Source organism: Chiloscyllium plagiosum, unplaced genomic scaffold, assembly GCF_037043375.1.
Source record: "Chiloscyllium plagiosum isolate Xiang-an unplaced genomic scaffold, Cpla_swu_hap1 HiC_scaffold_22, whole genome shotgun sequence".
Classification (NCBI taxonomy): domain Eukaryota; kingdom Metazoa; phylum Chordata; class Chondrichthyes; order Orectolobiformes; family Hemiscylliidae; genus Chiloscyllium; species Chiloscyllium plagiosum.
In genome coordinates, this window is record NW_028270160.1 from 33970167 (window position 1) to 33992569 (window position 22403).

Here is a 22403-nt window from a genome sequence, read left to right on the forward strand (position 1 = left end):
TTCCCCCCGGCCCCCAAAAGTTCTACTGTGTTAGAGAAATGCTCCTTTCTAATCTTAAAGCAACTATTAATTCAGGTTAAACAGCCTTTGGTAAGGCATTGTATCAAAAATAGAAATAAGTGCGCAACAGAAACTTACAAAAATCAGATCAGAATACGGTTATCTGGGTGAAGATACACCTCCAGTCCCTGCTAATGAAATCATCCTTTCCAGATTTTTTCTAATCAACCAGTTCAGAAATGTTATTATACAACTCTGGAGCAGGTGGGACTTGAACATGTGGCTAATCGTTCAGGTAGGGACACTGACACTACACCACAAAAACACTAACTCCCTCTTTCCATGCTGCACTCTGAAAGCTAGTACATCCAAATTAACCTGTTGGATGATAACCACATTCAGACCAACACAGTTTGGACCTGAACAGGATACCCAGTAAAGTCCCACTGAACCCGCTTCCATTGTCTTAGCCTGCACCTGTCCCACTGGATTCATCTCTTCCTATCTCGACACTGTCCTGTCCCCCTTAGTCCAGGAACTCCCCACCTACGTTCATGACACCATCCACCAAGATATTTGTTTCCCCAGCACCCAATGCCTCATCTTCACCAGGGACATTCAGTCCCTGTACACATTGATCTGTCCAAGCCATTCGTTTCTTTTTTTCATGCAGTTCCAACCGGTACCCTTCCAACGACACCCTCAACTGCCTGGCTGAACTGGTCCTCACCCTCAACAACTTCTCCTTCCAATCCTCCAACTTTCACCAAACCAGATATGCCTGCCTGTTTGTCGGGTACGTGGAACAGTCCATCTTCTGCAGTTACACCGGCACCAACCCCCCACCTATTCCTCCGCTACATCGATGTCTGTATCAGCGACACCTCGTGCTCCCATGAGTAGGTTGCACAGTTCATCAACTTTACCAACACCTTCCACCCTGACCTCAAGTTCACCTGGACCATCTCGGATACCTCCCTCCCCTCCTGGATCTCTCCATCACCGTCTCCGGCAACCAACTAACTACAAACATCTACTACAAGCCCACCGATACCCACAGCTACCTAGACTACACCTCCTCCTACCCTACCTTCTGTAAAAATGTCATCCCTTATTCCCAATTCCTCCGCTTCCGCTGCATCTGTTCCCAGGATGACCAATTCCATCTCAGAAAGTCTCAGAAGGCCTTTTTCTTCCATGATCGCAACTTCCTTTCCCACGTGGTTGATGCTCTCCAGCACATCACTCTACTTCATGCACCACCACCCTTGAACCCCATCCCTCCCAATGCAACAAGGACAGAACCACCCAGGCCCTTACCTTCCACCCCACTAACCTCTGCATACATCATATCATCCTCTGTCACTTCTCTACCTCCAAACGTACCCCACTACCAAAGACATATTTCCCTCCCTACCCCTATCAGTGTTCCAGAGAGACCATTCCCTCTGTGACTTCCTCGTCAGGTCCACACCCTACACCAGCCCACATTCCATTCCTGGCACCTTTCTCTGCCACCGCAGGACATGCAAAACCTGCGCCCACACCCCTCCCCTCACTTCCATTCAAGGCTCCAAGGGATCCTTCCACATCCGTCAGAAATTCACCTGTACCACTACCAATGTCATCTACTACATCCATTGCACCCGGTGTGGTCTCCTCTACATCGGGGAGATAGGACGCCTTCTTGCAGATCGTTTCAGAGAACATCTCTGGGACATGCGCACCCACCAACCCCACTGCCCCGTGGCTGAACTCTTCAACTCCCCCTCCCACTCCATCAAGGACTATGCAGGTTCTGGGCCTCCTCCACCACCAAACCATTACCACCCGATGCCTGGAGGAAGGACGCTTCATATTCCACCTTGGGACTCTGAAACCACATAGGATAAAGGTGGATTTCAACAGCTTCCTCATTTCCCCTCCCCCCACATTATCCCGGTCCGAAGCCTCCAACTCGGCACCGCCCTCCGGACCAGTCCATCACTTCCCCCCTCTGACCTATCACCTTCTCCCTCTCCTTCATCTACCTATCGCTTTCAGCTCCCTTCCCCCCAACCTCATCCCCCCTCCCATTTATCTCTCAGCCCCGGCCCACAAACCTCATTTTTGATGAAAGGCTTATGCCCAAAACATTGATTCTCACGTTCCTCGGATGCTGCCTGACCTGCTGTGCTTTCCCAGCACCACACTCTCAAGTCTGACTTAGAAGGCCTGTTAATTAACAGTAGTAGAGGATAATGCAGTACTGCACCTGAATGAGAACATCATCTCACATAGGATGCAGTTTGTGACATTGTAACAACAGATACAAGTTACGAGTTATGTTGATTCTATAGTCTTTGCAGTTATGTCTATCAGGAGCCAGAGATGATATGTAGGACCTCTGTTGGGATTGAGTGTTATACTGCTTTTACTCCATCGAAAGAATGTGACACATCAGGTTGGTGGAATTTAATGCAGCTTCAACATTAACTTTTTCATAAATATTACCCTACAAAACATTCCATCCACATTCATTTATTCATGGATGAGGCCAATCAAATATGGAGAGAAATCAGCTCCACTACAGTGACTTGTGCCCCACAGCTACAAAAGTTAACTGCACACAAGTGGCAATAAACGTATCCTCAGTCATAAGCAACTGGAGGGATTTCATTTGACCAATGTTTAAATGGTATATGATCTCCTGAAAGTCAACAGTTATGTCTGCACTAGACATCCAGGGAATTTCTATGATTCATTTACTTTGACTCAGTCATATCTCCCATACGTTGGCTCCTGACAGAATGGGATAATACTTTCTCAAGACTTGGCAGATGATTCTGAGGAATCCAACCAATAAACCAGATGAGAGATATATCAGGCATCATATGATCACAAGGGAAAGAATAGAACAAAATGTGCTTCAGGTGCCTTCACAGACCTGGAGGAGCCCTTCGGTTTAAAGGTTTTCGGAATGATTGAGTACTTCTACATACTTCATAACATCCTATTGCAGCTAGAAGCTGCAGGTGTGAAGAGATACAGAATGATTGGCAGCTGAGGACAAAGAATGGGACAAATGTAACTATTGTGCCTGCTGCTCCTCACCTGGCTGTCAGAGAAAACGTCAATGGTCTCAACCATGCACATTTTACTTAATTTGTGTGCAAGACAGCATCTGACAATGTCATCAGAAGTCATGTTCCACTTCATCCGAAAGATAGTTCAATCCAACTATTGCATTCAAATCATTTCCTTTTCATAAAAATTAGTTGTAGCATTGGCCTGAAAGTTACAATGCTGTTGAATGAGAAATGCACCAAAGGATAGGTCTGGAAAATGAGCAGTTCAAATGAAGTCAATGAAATAAAATCAACACAACACCATTAACATTGCTAGCCACACCCAAGACAATCCCTTTGTCCAACTATTAAAACTCAGTCATCTGTTTCCTTTTAATCTAAGGAAGTACATTGTCTACAATTTTTAATCAAGGTACAAATCCAATCCCACTTCCTAATGTGCATTGCTTTAAGTATGAATAAGGAAAACATTCCCTGAATATTTGTTGTCAGATTTTAGTACTTGTTACGCTGGTGTCCATGATGCTGTGATCTCACTCTTCCAATCATTAGGATTAGAATCCCTGCACTGTGGAAGCAGGCCATTTAGCCCATTGAGTCCACAACAACCCCTGAAGAACATCCCACCCAGACCAATCCCTTACTTTATCCCCATAATCTTGCATTTCCCATGGCTAACCCACCTAACATATAGATCCCTGGACTCCATGGGCAATTTAGCATAGCCAGTCCACCTAACCTGCACATCTGGACCCTTAGAGGAAACCAGGGGATCCAGAGGAAACCCATGCAGACTCAGGGAGAATGTGCAAACTCCACACAGTCACCTGAGGGTAGAATTGAACACAGGTCCTTTACGCTGTGAGGCAACAGTGTTAACCACTGATGCACTATGCCACCCCATCCTGATTCTGGATGCAACACTTCCTGCTCCACATCCCAGCTCTCTCCCATCATGTGGGAAAGAATCTGTGGTGCCTCTGCAGTAGTACTCTCCAAATGAGTTTCCTGTCCAATGCATCTGTAATGTTGCAGTGCAATACTTCATGAAGTTTGAAATTCCAACCATGAAACTCTTAATCATAATCTTGAAGTCCTACTTAATCTGTAATTAACACAGGCTTAAATCACTCACAGACACAGACACAGACACACACACGCTATTTTTAAGATCATATATAGAATTTCTCCAGCTCACTTTTCAGTAGTTTGCAGTCCAAAAAAAACACAATGATAGTCTGAGTTAAAGATATTTCCTCATTGTCTTGAAATAAATACACTCATTGATCTATTTTGTATCAGACAATTAGAAAACATTTGAGATTCAAAAATTTTCATGTCAACTTCTCTATCTATTGTTAGATATTGTTAAAGATTAGACAACTTTTCAGGCAAATTTTATTTTCTGATTTTCTACTTGTGTGTTTTGTGTTATCTGTTAGGAAAATGAATAAATGAGGAGCTGAAAGATGAATTTTAGTTTATTTGTTGTAGATAAACTATTTCCACTGGTTGAAAATTCTAGAATCAGGAGGCACAGTCTAAAAATTAGGACCAGGCTATTCAGGAGAGATGTTAGAAAGCAATACAAAGAGTAGTGGAGGTTTGGAACTCTCTTCCTCAAATGGCATTCAATGCTAATTCAATTTATAAATTCAAGTCTGATATAGATACATTTTTAGTAAGCAAAGGTATCAAAGGATATGGGCCCAAGCAGACATATGGAGTTAGGCCATAGATCAGGATCAAAGGGCTGAATGGCCTATTCCTGGTTCCTAGATATTGTACATTGTTTGAAATGACAGGAGAAATGCTTCTTCAACATAAGACTGGGGACAGAGCTGGAGTGGAAGATGCTTGGAGTACTTGCAAGGAACAGTTGCACTGGTTGGAAATCAACAGACACTCAGAATCTGCATGTCAATAATAAACATATAAAATATAATTTACTGACATATCTATCTATTTTTATTTCCTGTTAAAGTATAAATGTACAGGACTAAAAGAAATACAAGTAGAAATCTACTCTACTTGCAATTTGTTCGGGAAGATTTTGTACGATCGGACTTCTTCCCAGAAGGATAAAGAGGACGTTGAGTATTACCTAAAATTTCTAGCGGAGTTCTATATAGGGAACTATTTTTCCCAAACCACATTACTTCAGTAGGGTTCTGAGTTTGAGCAAGTTTGGATCTTTTGCTAGGAATTTTGGGGAAACGTCTGCAGAAGGGGCGTTCTGTCTCCTGGTTACCCTGGTAAGATGTCTGATATATGGTAAAACCAAATCTACCACTCATCTCAGATGGATTTCCTTGATCCCACAGCTCAAAAGTATGTGCAGTCTGTTTTACTATAGAGGGTTTCTTCTGTTCCAAGTCCTATAAGAGACAAAATAACACACAATTCAAATTAAAAAACTGTCGAGACAACTAGAAATAAGTCCATTATTTCATGACATACTGATCCTGGCTAGATCAATGGAAATGGGTAGTAACCACAACTGCCTCAAATAGCGGATGCAAAGCATAGTCTTGTACACTCATTAATGATCAACTACATAACATTACAAATAGCTTAGGAGAAGATTGCTTACTTAAACTATTCAATATGGGGTGCACTGTATGGCATAGAAAAGAGAGGAATAAAACTTAAAATACATCATTGCTGAAATTAAGAAAGATTACTCAAAGTAAAGAACAGCATAAAAATGTTGCTTTGTATTATTTTGCTGTAAATAAACCAGCAATTATATTTACATGTTCCAAAATCAATCATTCGAAATAAAATGTTATTTCACACTTGCTATCGGAAAGTTTAGTATTTGTCTGAAGTAGTTGCCATCACCGGGTGAACTGAGCTGTTTATTCAGTGATATTATAGTCTTGTGTAGTGCATGGTAAGGCTACAAGCAATGAAAGAAATCAGCAGGTGTGGATCATCTCCTTTGACAGCAGCTAATTTTGTTCCTCTTTTACTAATATTAGTCACAATAAAGTAACCAATTATTGCTATTTGGCATCCATTGCGTGCCTTGACAGCTCACACCATAATCATAAACACTACAGTATCCACCAAAATAGCTTTGTACAATAAGTAATCTAAAAACCAGTATGGGAGGTGTTTTTAAAAGAAAGCATTGACCAAGCAGTGATGGCTTTTGTCAGATATGTTCTGCCTTGTAAGCTTTGGGTTACCATGTTAAATCACAACTGAATCCCTGCCTAATTTATAACTGGAGATGACTGTATTCCAAAGACAGATATTTAAAGAAGATTCTGATGAAAACTAGTCACATCCTAAAGTCAGCAAGGTATATGGTTTGAACGATGCTTAAAAATATTCTGATTGTGAAAGCCATTTGCCACCATGAAGAACATTTTGAGTACGCTCATGTGCCACACAATAGGGTGTGATAATAGCTCAATTAGCTAGATCAATGGAGCAGGGGTTCCTCAAGGATCCAACAATTATTTTTCATGGCAAGCTTTACAACTGACAACATAGTTGCTTGGGATACACTAGGTATAAAAAATAAAGAAGATTATTGCCAGGTTTTGATTCATTGCAGGCAAGTATGGCTCGCTTCAGGACTGACACAACTAGAACAGCCAAGAATCCCACCAGGAAAAGGAAAGAGGACGCTGAGTAGAAGGATCTGCAGGAGGCCTTTGAAGCCATGAGATAGGATAATGAGGCTACCATGCTGATTTAAGTAGAAATTAACATAAATCAATAGCACTGGAGTTTAATATGCTACAAATAAGACTTAATTTGCCTTAAGCAGTTTGATACCAACAAAAAAATTTGCATTAATGATTTCAGTTTCAGTGGAATCAATGTCAAGCTCCAACCTCCATTGCTCAGGGTGTTTTATTCTAGAGATGTGTTCTTTAACACAGAATTACCACTCTCATAATAACTTATTCAGTAGCAGAGGTTCAAATTACTTGAACATCTCAAATAGGTTTACTTAACATATAAACTAATAACTTGCAGTTGAGAACAATATACCCTTACACATTCTTAGTCTATCCTGCTAATTTCTTGCTTCCCTCATGGCTGCTAGTCATGTGATGTCCTCCTGGTCTTGGCTTATTACCATACACTGCTCATCGACAGAACACAACAACCTGCTTGCAGTCAAATTTAGCATTCGCATGAAATTACAATGGAGATCATAGCCCTGAGTCAGTTCAGACAGAAACAAAATCCTGTAGTAAACTGAGTGGAATGTGATATGATTGGCAGTTAGAAAAAGAAACTAACCAAAACTTCACAAGTTTAGAAAGACATTGAGATTCAATTTAGCATTTATTTTGTACAACTTGAATTCCACTGAATTGAAGCACAAATAATGTCAACGATATTGCATTTGATATCTGACAGAGTTTCTTAAATTGAATGACTTCAATAGTATCAATAAATTCAGGTACTTACAAAGGGAAGAGGTTTAAGTGTATGATCCAAACTATACGTTGTGCGTGGAAATCTCCTCTGTGATAGATTATGACAAAGTATAAAATATTTTAGAATTCTGTAACAATTTATATTAATTAACAATTAACAAATATTGAGATATATTTAATAACTGTATGAGAATGATACAGTTCTATTCATAAAGCTTTCCAAATGAGAAGGCTGTGAGTTTAAGCCATATTCCCAGACTTCAGTGCAACATTTATGCGATTCTGTGATTTTCTTCTGAATGCAATAGTAAACTTTGTCTACATGTTAAAGAGGACTGCTAAAGGTCCCATGACTTTACTCAAAGAGTAGAAGGTTTTCAAATATCTTAATCAACATTACTCCCTTAAACAATATTGCAAAACAGAAGAACTGAACAAAATGACTGTCAATGGGGCCTTGTTGCAGAGAAAGATTTGTCCACAAACTGACAGTAATTGCAATACAAACATAGATCATTAGTTGTGAACAATTTATGATGTCATTAGGCCATAAGAAATTTATAAGTCAGAGTCTCTTTTTTCCTTGTGATATTCATGGCCCATTGTAACAAGACTTGGAGATCCATTCAGATTCAGGATCATAAAACTCAATTCTAGGTAGTTTCAATGTTATTTTAAAGAAAACCATTACCAGGAATTGGTCACTAATTACTAAGAAGAAACTAATTTGATGCTCTATAGCTTTTAAATACTGCTCGTCAAGTTATTTTTACTTTGCAGATCCATTGGGAAAAAGAGAGATGTCCAATATCCATCAATAGGTGGGAAATTTACTGAACAAATTGGTCAGCCTGAACATTGTTTGTCTTATTCTCCCACTTAACATAAGTGGAGGATGTCACCACTGCTGTCATATCCAGAATTGTTGCCATTGCCCGATTTTTGAAGTCAGCCATGTACCCCATCAAGCATTGACAGTCTGGAGTTCCTCTTCTCTCTGCATATAGCAATTGAGCAACCACAAATCAACACCTCTCAGGGCATATAGGTGACATATCTCACACTTCATTATACTGACTGACACCTATTGCTGTTTCAGAGTCAATCCACACATCCTACATCCTTTGCCATATCTCATCTTATAATCTTCTTTTTCTCAGCACTGCTCTTTCCTAAACATTCAGTATGTCCCAACATTTTATTATTGTTCAATTTGGAACCAGGACATGCAGGAAAGCCTTCAACTAGATCAAAACATCAATTGTTATTCAACAATAGCAAGTAAGACTAAAAAGAGTCAGAAGCTGCTTTTGTTTCTCAGAACAGAAAGCCATTAAATTTGTTGGTGCTTAATAGTTGGATGAATGTCCAATCTACCTCTGTATCAATTCTCTGCTCATCGTGTTAGTGGCTGCTGTAAATGAGCTAAAAATTACATTAACGTTCGAAATCACCCCAACATTTGAAAAAGCTTACAGAAAATTTTCTGTTTATTTTCTTCCTGAAAATTTATTGCAAAAATTAGTTGAACTGTTTCAATTTTCAATATACTTATCAAAACAATAAAGTTTATACAAATTTCAGGAGGACATTACTAAGCCCACCACAGTTAGCTGTTCCACTGTTGCTTTATATACAGCTTTTAACTATCCAAATCGAATTTTCTTTGTGTTCTCATGAATTATTTCTCATTGTTCCTTTTCACTTCTTTACCTAATTTCCTTTTGAAAAATATAATGGCTTGGATTGTCTTTGTTACTGAAATGCACTGCCTGGAATGGGCTGCCAGAGGAAGTGGTAGAGGCTAGTACGATTGCAATATTTAAAAGGCATCTGGATGGGTACATGCATAGGAAGGGTTTAGAGGGATATGAGCTGGGTCCTGGCAGGTGGGACTAGATTGGGTTGGGATATCTGATCGGCATGAACAGGTTGGACCAAAGGATCTGTTTCCATGCTGCACATCTCTATGACTCTGTGACTCTAAAGGCAAGCAATCAATGAACAATCATTGCACCCAGCTTTCATCTACTGGAACTGAGTGTCAATTAAATCCTGCCTGGCTTGTTATCCATAGAGCTGGTGTGTTCAGTCAAACAGAAAATGATGCTCCTCCTGCTCAATGTCCTCCTTTTCTTCCTTGGAACTCTCCCAGTTCATCATCTTCCAGCACATCTCCTCTTTGCTTGCTTCAGTTGTGCAGACTCCACCTTGATTGTACTGCAAGGTCCACCCAGACAAATCCATGCACTGGAACAGGTAAAAGAATGGGCTGCATTGTATTGACACTCACTCTCAGTCAGGGTTGCCTAACAGGATCATTAACCATGGTTGGAAAGGGCAGCCCTTTGTCCATGCAAGGCATCTGGCCCCTCAATTGCAGCAGAAATGCAGAATATAAGCATCATGGCAGGTCCTAAGGATATACCAATAGTCATAGGTAACTTGCATGTTGATAGAATGGAATCCTTTTCTACTGATGAACTTAGCTATGTTGTGATTTAAGCCTCTCAATGTGATTCGTATACAGTCTATTACAGCCTGCACCATGCCAAAGCTTATTGCTTGGGCTGTAACACTGACCAAATCATGGGGAAACAAAGTGAAATGGTGAGATCTGGCACAAGTGGCATCGGTAATAAACTTGATGCATTGGTGCATGGATAACTGAGAGATTACAATCAGCCTCAGTCACTCCTTGCAAGAAATTAATGTGTAAAGGTGAGTGCAGCTGTCATCTATTAAGCCACCAACACCTTCAGGTCACAGGTCCTGTTCCAGCAGTTGACATACTTTGTGACAGTGACCTGGGATATCTGTAACCTGTGCTCATTCAGAGGAAATAACACAGAGGACAGAAGACTCTGGCTATCCTGTTTATACTGAGGGGAGATTTAGCCGTGACCTCTTCACGTGAAAGCTGTTTGGCATCTGTTGCAGTTTGCTGCTGATCCTGGGCTTGCTGTCACATCTGTCCTTTCTCTATTTATTCATGCCTTTATTGCATCACAACAACAGTGATAATAAACCCTGCTATGGCTGGATCTCTCAGTCATAATTGCAATGAACCTGTGTGAGAAACCTAAGTACAAGTCCTCACTATTTTGAACAGTCAGCATTCGCATTACTCATAAATCACAAATTTGCATACTCCTCCATATAATGGGACATAGAGCATTCTGATGAAAATGTTTATGGAATGATCCTCCTTGAAAGTCTTACAATAAAACCTTATTTCAATTCATGCAGCACCAGTCATGTTGCAAAGAGACAGTAGGAGATTCTAAGCGCTGTATGAGTACTAGTACCAAATTGCCCCAATATCAAATCATCTAAGAAAGCCATCATTGCATATTGGCAAATATTTACAGTTCAGGGTGAGAAGGAATCAGTTCCATTTCCCTATGCAGCCTATGAGAACTTGTATTATCTTTGTGCTTTGTGCCTTGCAGCCCTCAAATCTGCGGTTCTCATCATTATCCCCTGAGCCCTGGCTGTACAGTTTAATCTTGTTGAGGTCATGTCGGTGGTGACTATGAATAAGAGGTCCTCCTAAAGCATTCAGTGTCATCCGATGCACTATCGGCTCCCACCATTCCTCTCCCCTCTGCATCCCAGATTGCTGCCTTCAATCCCCGTAATTGAGTTTCTCAACTTCACAACAGAGCAGCATTCCCTGATAACCCTCTTGATTTGCATTCAGTTGACCTCTATTAGTGACAGTGGCCCACTCATAGACTGTACTGATATGTACCCCTGATCCTGACTACTCCAAGCAGCCGAATGATGTGTTCCTGGACTGAGGGCAGACAGTGCCATTGACTTATTGTACTCAGACCCCTGACTGACAGTACACTAAAGACTATTCCCCTTAGACTTTGAAACATGACCATTTGGATGAAGTGCATGCAATGCGTTTGCTATGTACACTGCTAGCTTATGATGCAGGTGTATGATTGACATAGCACTGTCCCATACAACAACAGGTCCATGCTTAGACTGATCACTGATGACAACAAAGCCAACTGCCTGACTTTGTATCTATGTGAAAAGATAAAGCAACACAGAAGTGCTATGAGCCTTCAAGCTCTGGAGAAGTTCCAAACTGCAAGGCAAGATCAGGCAGAAATGCTGTGACATCAATGTTGTCATAAAATGAGTGAGCTAAAAATGTGTTGCTGGAAAAGCGCAGCAGGTCAGGCAGCATCCAAGGAACAGGAGAATCGACATTTCGGGCATAAGCCCTTCTTCAGATTGTGTCAAGCTTCTTGAGTGTTATTGAAACTGCACTCATCCAGGCAATTGGGTAGTATTGCATCACACTCCTGACTTATGCCTTGTAGGTGGCAGACAAAATTTGGGAAACTTACTTGCTGCAGAATTCCTAGCTTCTAACCTGCTCTTGAAGCCACAGAACTTTTATGACTAGTCTTGTTCAGTTCTTGGTCAATGGTAACCCCCAGGATATTGATAGTGGAAGATTCAGTGATGGCAAAGCCATTGAATGTCAGAGAGGTGTTAGTTAAATTCTCTCTTGTTGGAGATTACCTGGCATTTGTGTGACATGAAAGTTACTTGCCACTTGTCAGTCTAAGCCTGGATACTGTCCAAGTCTTGTTGTATTTGTACATGGATTGCTTCAGTGTCTGTGAAGTCCCAAATGGCAGCGTACATTTTGCAATCATCAGCATACATCCCTGCATCTGACCTTATGATGCAGGGAAGATAATTGATGAAGCAGCTGAAGATTGTTGAGCCTTGAACATTAGCCTCATGAATACCTGCAGAGATATCCTGGAGCTGAGATGACTGACCTCCAGTCACCACAACTATCTTCCTTTGTGCCAGTTATCATTCCAGCAAGTAAAGTTTGTTGTCTCTGATTCCCACTGACTCCAATTTGGCTGGAGTTGCTTGATGCCAGTGTGGATGCTGGAGATGTGAAACAAACAAAAATAGAAATTGCTGGAGAAACACAGCAGATCTGGCAGCATTTATGGAGGGATAATAGATATCATGTTTGCTGGAGAAACACAACAGGTCTGGCAGCATTTATTGAGGGATAATAGATATCATGTTTGAGTCCTATGACCCTTCTTCACAAGGACCTGTGAGTGATCTGTCCAATTTCATTTTTTTTAGACTTTCTAGTGATGGTTACTACTGAGTGACTTGCTAGACCACTTCAGAGGACAGTTAAGAGAAAATCATATTGCTGTGGTGCTAGAGTCACATGTCAGCCACACTAGGTTAATTTCCTTTTTGTTCCTAAAGAACTGAACCAAATGGTGCTTTTTTTTAACAATTGACAATGGTTTCATGGTTATCATTAGAGTTTTAACACTAGATTTGTAATAATTGAATTCTAATTCCAGAACTGCAGTAGTGGGACTCGAACCTAGGAGCTCCAAAATATTACCTGCTCTTTGGATTATTAGTCTAGTAACTATACCACTCGACTATTGCTTGCCATTTGTCGGGTCAAAGTTAACAGTTGGGTGCCATCCCCTACTTGCAAACAATCCTTGCAATCACATCTCCAAAAAAGATGCTGTTGTACTCCAATGAGCAGCACTGAAGTGCAGAATTGCATTATAAGTGAATTGGAGATGCGCCCAGAGAGTGCAATGAGGCTGGTATATATTAAATGCCAAAATTCAGAGAAGTGGGGTTGCTTATGGTTATTGCCCATGAAACATGCCATGAGACGATGGTTCGTAGTGTTTTATAGAGGTCTTGAGGAGCAAGAGATGAACTGGAGTTGCCAAGTACCTGCTTTGACTTTTACATCGGGAATTATCACTGGTCAGTTTCTATCTGGCAGGTGGAATAAAACCGCATTTTAATGAGGCAAAATGAGAGACTCACATTCATGTTGTTCAGTTGTTATACCTGGTTCTCAACTCAAGTCTGAGTACTGCACGCCAGTATACACTACTTTCTTAACTGAAGAATTGTGAATAGAAATATATGCAGTGCCATCATCAGCAAACATCACCACTTTTGACCTTAGGATGAAAGGAAGATCATTAAAGAAGAACTGAAGATGGTTGGGCCGTGACAAGAGAACTCCAAAAGTATTGCACTTAGCTTCCCATTTGTTGACTCCAACCAATAGAAAGTTTATTTTCCAATTCCTACTGCATTCAGGTTTACTGGTGTTCCTTGTTGCCATATTCAATCAACACCAAGTTTATAGGTAGAATGAATAAGTGCAATGATTTAAGATCTTAAATATATATTGTTCCACCAACAGGACAAGGGACAGAGGCACATTGAAATACAATCAAACAGAGGTAGTTCGGGAAGATCTCAATATTGATTCTGGAAGCTGTGAGGTTTCATGGTTTCAGGTCAAAGAAAGTTTCCACTGATTACCACCCACTGTTCTCTCTCAGGTAATAAAGCAGTATTCTTCCATGTTGAACAGTATTTGGAGAAAGCAGTGAGATAAGCAAGCACGGAGTGTACTTTATTTGGGAAAGTTCAAAATCTGAGCTGTCAAATAACTTTTGAATTAATTAATTCTGGGAAGAAAGGGTTCATTTAGTGCTAGTATCTTCCTTGCCAAGAACCTGATTTTGTGGTGAGTAAAGTGTATTTGTTAGCCTTCTCACAGAAAGAATTAGCTCTGTCGGCAACACTGATGGCCAAGTCCAATTTTCAAATTACCCTTACCCAGTCCATTTGATATAAAAACAATACAAAAATCTGCTATTTTGCCAAACCAGTTGCTGCACCAGCAAAAATGGTGACAATGTCGAAGACCTAGCATATTTATTGCTTGCACTTAATTTGAACTGCAAATAGTAAGGACTTATTTTCAGAACTGCATGAATTATATCAGTTCTATATTCAAAACTCAACTAATAAATTGAGCATAAAGCAGCAATGCATTAGCAGCAGACAGAAATCACTACAATAGGGTGAAGTGTCTCCTCAAATAATCTCCTTTGACAGTTGCCATAACATATATTAGCAACATCAGGTGGAATTCTATATCCTCCCCTAGAATGGTCTGGCAACAAAAACTGAGGTACAAGGACGGCACCATGCCAATCACCTGCACTCTGTTACTTCTATTTTAACCTTGGCACGGATGCTCAGGACAGCCTGCCTGCAGGCCAACTGAGGTCCTTAAGTGGACAATTAAAAGCTACTTAAGAACTTCCTCCCCCTATCACATGCACTCCACTCGCAACCTTGTTGCAGGTGGAGATAGTGTCTCTTCTGTTTGTGCCCAATGGAGGCAACTGCCAAAGATTCCCCACTGCCCCTGCCTGACTGTTCCAGCACTCTTTCACTCCTAAACAAACTCTCATTCCCTCACTTCCTAGAGGCCTACTGGACTAGACCTGGTGAAATTCTGACATACCTTTCCACTGGGATCTAGGAGTTTTGAATTACCCGAAGTCCCAGCAGTGGTCTCCTTTCCTGATGGCACAATGGACATTTAATTCCTTTTCAGAAGGACAAACTGCTCATGTAGATTGACTTTAGTGTTAAAAATGGTGCATCTACTTTTATAGCACATTGCCTTACCTTCTCATATTCGCCATACAATGATGGTAATTTATCATTTAACTTGCTTGGAGAAAAATTCTGGTTTTGCATTGTCATACATTTATCTGCCGTAGATTCAGGCTCTACACAGATTCGGAATTCTTGCACATTTGGATGGTTAAACTGAAAGAATGGACATGCAAGGCTTCTATTGATAACTGAGCACTATACATTCTGTATGCAAAATATGAAACAGGATAAGACTTTACATCCAGCAGCTGGGGCTAGTGGTCTATATAAGTGGGCTGTTACTGTTTTTATTTCAATACTGTTACAACCATAGGAAAATGAACTATCAATATTAAACTTTCATCATCTGACTGTCATACCTGAAAGCTTTCAAAGACTAAAAATTATTTTAGAAAGGCTAAATGCTGATCTAAAATGGCTGCTGTGGTCACCAGACAAAGTTGAGCCAAGCTCATGAAATCATCAATAAACCAAGATCAGTCTGAGACAAAATTAACATAATTATAAAAGGCATTGAACTCAAATCTATATATCCCAATAAAAAGCAAAAGAACTGAGGATGCTGTAAAATTCTATGGACGGTCACTCAACCCGAAACATTAACTCTGATTTCTCTCCACAGATGCTGCCAGACCTGCTGAGCTTTTCTAGCAGTTTCTGTTTTTGTTTCTATATTTCCCAGTTGATTCACACCATTTTGAACTTACACTTTGAGGTGCAGATCATCCAGCTAAAACAAAGAAAGTAGAATCTAGAATATGCACTAAACTATATTATAACAGCTGATTTTGAGAAGTAGAGGAGTGCCAAGGAAAAGTGGATTTGTAAGCAATGTATGGAAGACAATGCTTTTCGACTGTGCCCAACGAAAATGTAATTTGAAAAACTCAAGGATATCGTAAAAATTTTGTTACTGCTGAAGCTATGTGCCAAAGTTAAACAGTCTGGCCTCAGATCATTGTCACAACTCAAGCACTCTAAGAACTTGGAATTACCATTGCTTATACCTTTCTGTCTGCACTAGAAACTCTTCCTCTTTCTCTTTAACCTGATTATATGTGTTTGTGTATGTGTGGTAATGTTGCATTTTTATTATCTTTTCCAGGAAGCAAATAATAAAATTCCCCTTTCTTGCATTCAAGAAAATCTTGTAATTTGGCTCCTACATTTTGATCAAATCAATTACGTTTTCATTGAAATGTGACAACTACATGCTGAAAAGAAATATGCTTCTTGCCACTGATGAGGAAAGAGTTATAAAGAAGGGAGCAAAGCTGGTTGCAACAAATTGAAGACTACATATGAAGACAACAATGTCTTTGCATGACCTCCTTAGTTTCAGATCATAGAAGGTCAGTGTCATCAGTTAGATTATTGGTTTAAAAATAAATTTAGATTACGTATTTATTTTGGACCTGATAATGTGAGTATAACATTTCCTTCTCCTATAAGTGAGGTGAATCAATTGATGAAAATAATTGACAGATTGCGAGCACCATAATGAGTATATCGAGTCAAAAAAAATCCTGTGTTTTACAAAATGTCAAATAGCCAGCATAATTTAAATACAAACATGCCACTGCTTTGTGGCTTTGGGTATCTATTCTACCATATGAACTAAATCATTCAATTTGCTCAATTATCTGAAACTCACTGTTCTTAAAGCCAGTGTCTACTGACACCTGGTGTGGTTGCAATTGCGCATGCACCCGAAAGTTCCTTCTATGTACCTGAGTATACAAGCTCTACTGCACATGTTCACAAATCCAGAAACATTGATATACAGAATTCAGAATTACTAATCTTAGAAAGACCTTTCTTGCATTCAAGAAAATCTTGTAATTTGGCTCCTACATTTTGATCAAATCAGTTATGTTTTCACTGAAAATGACAACTACATGTGACAACTTCAAGTGGGCAGTACTGTCAACCAAAGCTAAATTGTTCATACACTTCCTTCAAGTTCCAATTCATCATTTGAGCAAACTAATTAAATCTGACACTTGAATGAAGGAGTGCTGCTCTGTTTGAGGTACATTCATTTTGGATGAGGTGTTTGGGTGCTTGGGTGAATGTTAAAGATTGCAAGGCATTTTACATTGAAGATGAGTAGTGGAGTTATCTAGTACTGTGGCCAATATTTATCCCTCAATCAATATCATATTGATATTTCTTACTTTGTGCAATTTCAAAATGCATTTCATTGGCTGTAAAAACACTTCGACACACCCACTGATTAAAATGTCATATAAAAGTGGAAGTCTTTGTTTCAGGGAGTAGAGATGCTTCAAAAATTCGATACATAGGATTTTCTTCACAGGATTGGGGTGGGAAAGGAATGACTTACAATAATTTATTGGGAAATGAATGGAAACAAATTTTCCCACAGCTTTCCAAAAATTGAAACTGCAACTGCAGAATTTAGTTGGGAAGGAAGCACTCCTCGTGATCTCCACTAGGATAAAATGAAGACAAATGCAAAGTTCTATTAATCTAATGCACCTATAATGAGGAATTGTTTCATTTTGTGCACCAGCTAGCTGCTTCTTTATTTTATTTTGTGGGTTTTCTGACTTATTTGGAAATTCATTACTAATTGAAATTGAGTTTCTTGAAAAAGGTTCTGAAAAATCTATACAAGCTAAGTTTCTGTTGTTTACCTATGGAGGATACAATTTTCTCCTTAAGGGCACCTAAGTTACCTGAGTTTAAACTATTGATTCGCAGAGCCAAGACCCAAGTACTTCAAATCAGCACAGACCCACTGTTGTCCAGCTGTGACCTCATCCCCACAATGGGAGATTGTCAGGAATTGGTCACAATACAATTTACATCATCTCAGCAGATATTTGTGGTTAGACTTTCAAAGGCCAATGGGGGTGTAGCAGGGGGGTGGGCATGCCTGAATTTCATGCAATTAGCTGGCAGGTGGATTTCTGGAGCCACCATTCCCTGTAAGCCATTTTCGATAAGCCTGGTTAGGTTGGAACAGCTATCTGCTCAACTGCGGTGGGTAGCCAAATGAGGTAATTAAATGGACTATTAAGGCTTGCAGCTGATGGACCTTTCACTGAAGCAAAGATATCGTCCATGAGAGAAAGCAACCTGCAGGCAAGGAAATGGGGAGATGCGGGCTTGGGGGGGTAACACTGCATCTTGCTAGGAATGTGTCTGCTCTTGTGGTTACCTGTTGTGGCTGCTGACTTTCAAATGTAAGGATTGTTCCTCTATGTTCACAGACTGACAGTCGTGGCTGCTTTAAAGTCAATTTTTTAAAAAAACTAATCTTTAGCCACATGTTGTAAAGTTTCTCTTTCTTTCTCTCTCTCTCTCTCTCTCTCTCTCTACAGGCATCTGCAGCCACCACCTCCACTTCCACTCCCCCCACCCGCGTCCTCCATCCCCTGTCCCCCATTGCCAGCCCCAGTGTTCATCTACTATCCTTAATTGAATGGAGAGTGTACCCTCTGTCCACTACTTTGCTGATGCTGGAAAAGCACAGCAGGTCAGGCAGCATCTGAGGAGCAGGACTTACACCCGAAATTTCGATTCTCCTGCTCCTCAGATGTTGCCTGACCTATTGTGATTTTTCAGCACCACACTCTCAACTCTGATCTCCAGCATTTGCAGTCGTCACTGTCTCCCACTAATTTGTTGGCTCACCAAAAATAATTGTTGTGTATGGTGTGATGTCAGGGTTAGCTTATGATCTCAAATCCAAACTGAAAATCCAACACTTGATATTAGGAACTCCTCATGTACGGAATAATAAACATAACCTTAACTTAAAAATGCATTGCCACTATCTTCCTAAAGATTTGATTCAATCCATCCTATACCCTTCAAATGACAAGGAAGTTAAATCTGCAGAGTTTCAACAGCACCTGAGTGCCTCTATATGAAAATCATAATAAATATAAAATGCTGTAGATATGGGTAAGTTCTCATATTCAGTGTCCAGGTAAAAATTTTCCAAAAACTGTTAACTTAAACTTGAGAAATTTCTCAGCTATAGAACAGGCATTTGTTAATGATATAATGGAATAATGTACACAGGTATCTGACAACATTCTAGCCATCTTGAAGTAAAATTTCAGTATCTAACATGGCTTAAATCACAAGATTTTTTTCTCTCTGGGAGCTTGTTGTGCACACACAGGCTGCCACATTTCCTACATTACAACAGTGACTACATTTCAAAATATTTTATTGGCTGTGAAGCATTTTGGTCATGAAAGTTTCTATATGAAAGCAAATCTGTCATTCTCACCTGTAGTTCCTCTGATAAATCCCTACTCCACTGACCCTTGATGAATTGTTCTCAGGTGGATGTTAGAGTCACCAATGTGATTATATAACATTTGCCATAGAGTGCTGCAGTCAGCAGAAACAAAAATAAAGTGTCTGCTGGTAACAGTTAAATTTGTAATCAAGTTCAGGAACTGAGCAGGTATACAGCATAGATACCCAATGGTGAAATCCTATTCCTCAAGAGTTGCTTTGTTAGATGTGCTAAAGCTAAGTTAGTGGGGTATATTCTGAAGCTTACAAGGTCAGAACTACATACATTTTTTGCTTAGGTTTTGTCTTCTGGGAAGGTATCAAAAGAGTCATTATCTTGTTTTTTTTTAAATGAAAGAACCAGCCATCAAATGACAGTTTTGACTAAGAATGTTCTTTCTGCCCTAGGAGAAGTCCTCTCCTGCATTCTATTTCCATGGCTCAGAGACTTGTAGCTCTTCCACTGTATGCAACCAAAACCAGAACTGAACCAAAACGAAAAACTGAATGGATCAACCAATGTCAGCCTAAATTGAATTTATTCTGTGGTTAGAGGATGAGGAGATTCCTCATATAGCCTGAGGAAGGTAAAACGCAGTGAAACGTGAATCTGGTATGACTGACATCATTTTGGTTATCATGTTATATGGCTCTTGTGAAATAATATCCTTATTTGTTTACGGTTTTTATTCCTAATGTTATCCAATTCCTTATAATATCTCCAGTGTATTAGCAACAAAAATCAACCATGCTGCATTACAATGACTTTTGACAGTTGAAAGGTTCACAAACAACAATTTAGTATCTGGCTTTCCTTCTTGGAAGTACATAACCTTTTCAAATATTTAGTGCAACTTTGCGTATTGCAAACATTTTAAATCTGTCTTTTAAATCTTTCTATGATTCTGTGATATAAGAAACGTAGGCTCCAGATGTTAATAAAACTGTTGTATTAATGGTGGTATTTCGTAATAATGTTTGAATTAACGTAAGTTAGAAATAAAAGAACAAAATTCCCCCCACTTAACATCAAATTAAAATTAATAAATCAATTTTACGATTTTTAAGATTAAGTCCATTAATTTCCCTACCCATTTTCCATCGTTTTGGGTGCTCGGATTACAGTTCCTTCCTTTAGGCATTGTCTCCCAGACTTGTTATTACTTTAGACAACAACTGAGATTCTCTTCAAGGCGACTGTGTTTCTACTGCAACTGGGTACGCGGCATTCCCGAACAACGGAAGGAACGCTTCCCTGGTATCAGTAACAAACGAATCAAATAATGGTCAACAAATGTTCCATTAATGTTAACAAAATAATCAACAAAATGTAATACCAATGTTCCGAAGCTCTCTCTCTCACCTCACCTCGGTGTGTCGTTCTTAGGCTTGAGCATCAGGTTCAGCTTGAATAGTTTACAGAAACCATGGGAACAGAAGGCACACCCTCCAGGGCGAGCCCTCTCCAAAATCGTACTGTGCTTTGGAGATCTTCGAAAGAAAACACTCCTTCCTGAACCATACTTCAGTGGCAACATTTTATCTTAAAAATCAGTAACTGATTTGAATGCCATAATTGAAGGCAGATTGAACAATGCAATTCCCACTTATGCCCAGCGCTCCTCCGAATTATTTCAAATTCAGATCTTAAATAGTTTATTTGCATCCATCTGGAGCTTTCGAAATACAGCGGTGGATGTCCTATGCTGGTGATGCTCATTGTGAGAGCAGGAATGTTATGCCACAAACAATGTATTATTCTGTTGTTAAAGTTAAAATATTTATTACCCAGCTTTAAATCTAGTTTGTGTGAAAGCCTTACTGGTCGTGTGGGAAAGGGAGGAGAAAGCGAGGACTGCAGATGCTGGAGATCAGAGCTGAAAATGTGTTGCTGGAAAAGCGCAGCAGGTCAGGCAGCATCCAAGGAACAGGAGAATCGACGTTTCGGGCATAAGCCCTTCTTCAGGAATGAGGAAAGTGTGCCAAGCAGGCTAAGATAAAAGGTAGGGAGGAGGGACTTGGGGGAGGAGCATTGGAAATGCGATAGGTGGAAGGAGGTCAAGGTGAGGGTGATAGGCCGGAGTGGGGTGGGGGCGGAGAGGTCAGGAAGAAGATTGCAGGTTAGGAAGGCGGTGCTGAGTTCGAGGGATTTGACTGAGACAAGGTGGGGGGAGGGGAAATGAGGAAACTGGAGGAATCTGAGTTCATCCCTTGTGGTTGGAGGGTTCCTAGGCGGAAGATGAGGCGTTCTTCCTCCAACTGTCGTGTTGCTATGGTCTGGCGATGGAGGAGTCCAAGGACCTGCATGTCCTTGGTGGAGTGGGAGGGGGAGTTGAAGTGTTGAGCCCAGGGGTGGTTGGGTTGGTTGGTCTGGGTGTCCCAGAGGTGTTCTCTGAAACATTCCACAAGTAGGCGGCCTGTCTCCCCACTATAGAGGAGGCCACATCGGGTGCAGCGGATGCAATAAATGATGTGTGTGGAGGTGCAGGTGAATTTGTGGTGGATATGGAAGTATCCCTTGGGGCCTTGGAGGGAAGTAAGGGGGAGGTGTGGGTGCAAGTTTTGCATTTCTTGCGGTTGCAAGGGAAGGTGCCGGGAGTGGAGGTTGGGTTGGTGGGGGGTGTGGACCTGACGAGGGAGTCACGGAGGGAGTGGTCTTTTCGGAACGCTGATAGGGGAGGGGAGGGAAATTTATTCTTGGCGGTGGGGTCCATTTGGAGGTGGCGGAAATGACGGCGGATGATACGCTGTATATGGAGGTTGGTGGGGTGGTAGGTGAGGACCAGTGTGATTCTGTCCTGGTGGCGGTTGGAAGGGCGGGGTTCAAGGGCGGAGGAGCGGGAAGTGGAGGAGATGCGGTGGAGAGCATCGTCGACCACGTCTGGGGGGAAATTGCGGTCTTTGAAGAAGGAGGCCATCTGGGTTGTACGGTATTGGAACTGGTCCTCCTGGGAGCAGATGCGGCGGAGACGAAGGAATTGGGAATATGGGATGGCGTTTTTACAGGGGGCAGGGTGGGAGGAGGTGTAGTCTAGGTAGCTGTGGGAGTCGGTCGGTTTATAGTAAATGTCCGTGTTGATTTGGTCACCCAAGATAGAAATGGAAAGGTCTAGGA

The 22403-nt window shown here is 40.7% G+C and overlaps 1 protein-coding gene across 1 annotated transcript; it reads right to left on the reverse strand.

Moving 5' to 3' along the window:
• Positions 1-4582: 4582 nt before the first annotated feature.
• Positions 4583-20516, reverse strand: LOC122561148 (testis-expressed protein 36-like). The gene is made up of 4 exons (XM_043712631.2): positions 20380-20516; positions 15017-15160; positions 7506-7562; positions 4583-5446 (listed from the first exon to the last, which is right to left on the reverse strand). The coding sequence occupies exons 1-4, from the start codon at positions 20428-20430 to the stop codon at positions 5096-5098; spliced, it is 603 nt and encodes a 200-aa protein (XP_043568566.2). The 5' UTR covers positions 20431-20516; the 3' UTR covers positions 4583-5095.
• Positions 20517-22403: the final 1887 nt, after the last annotated feature.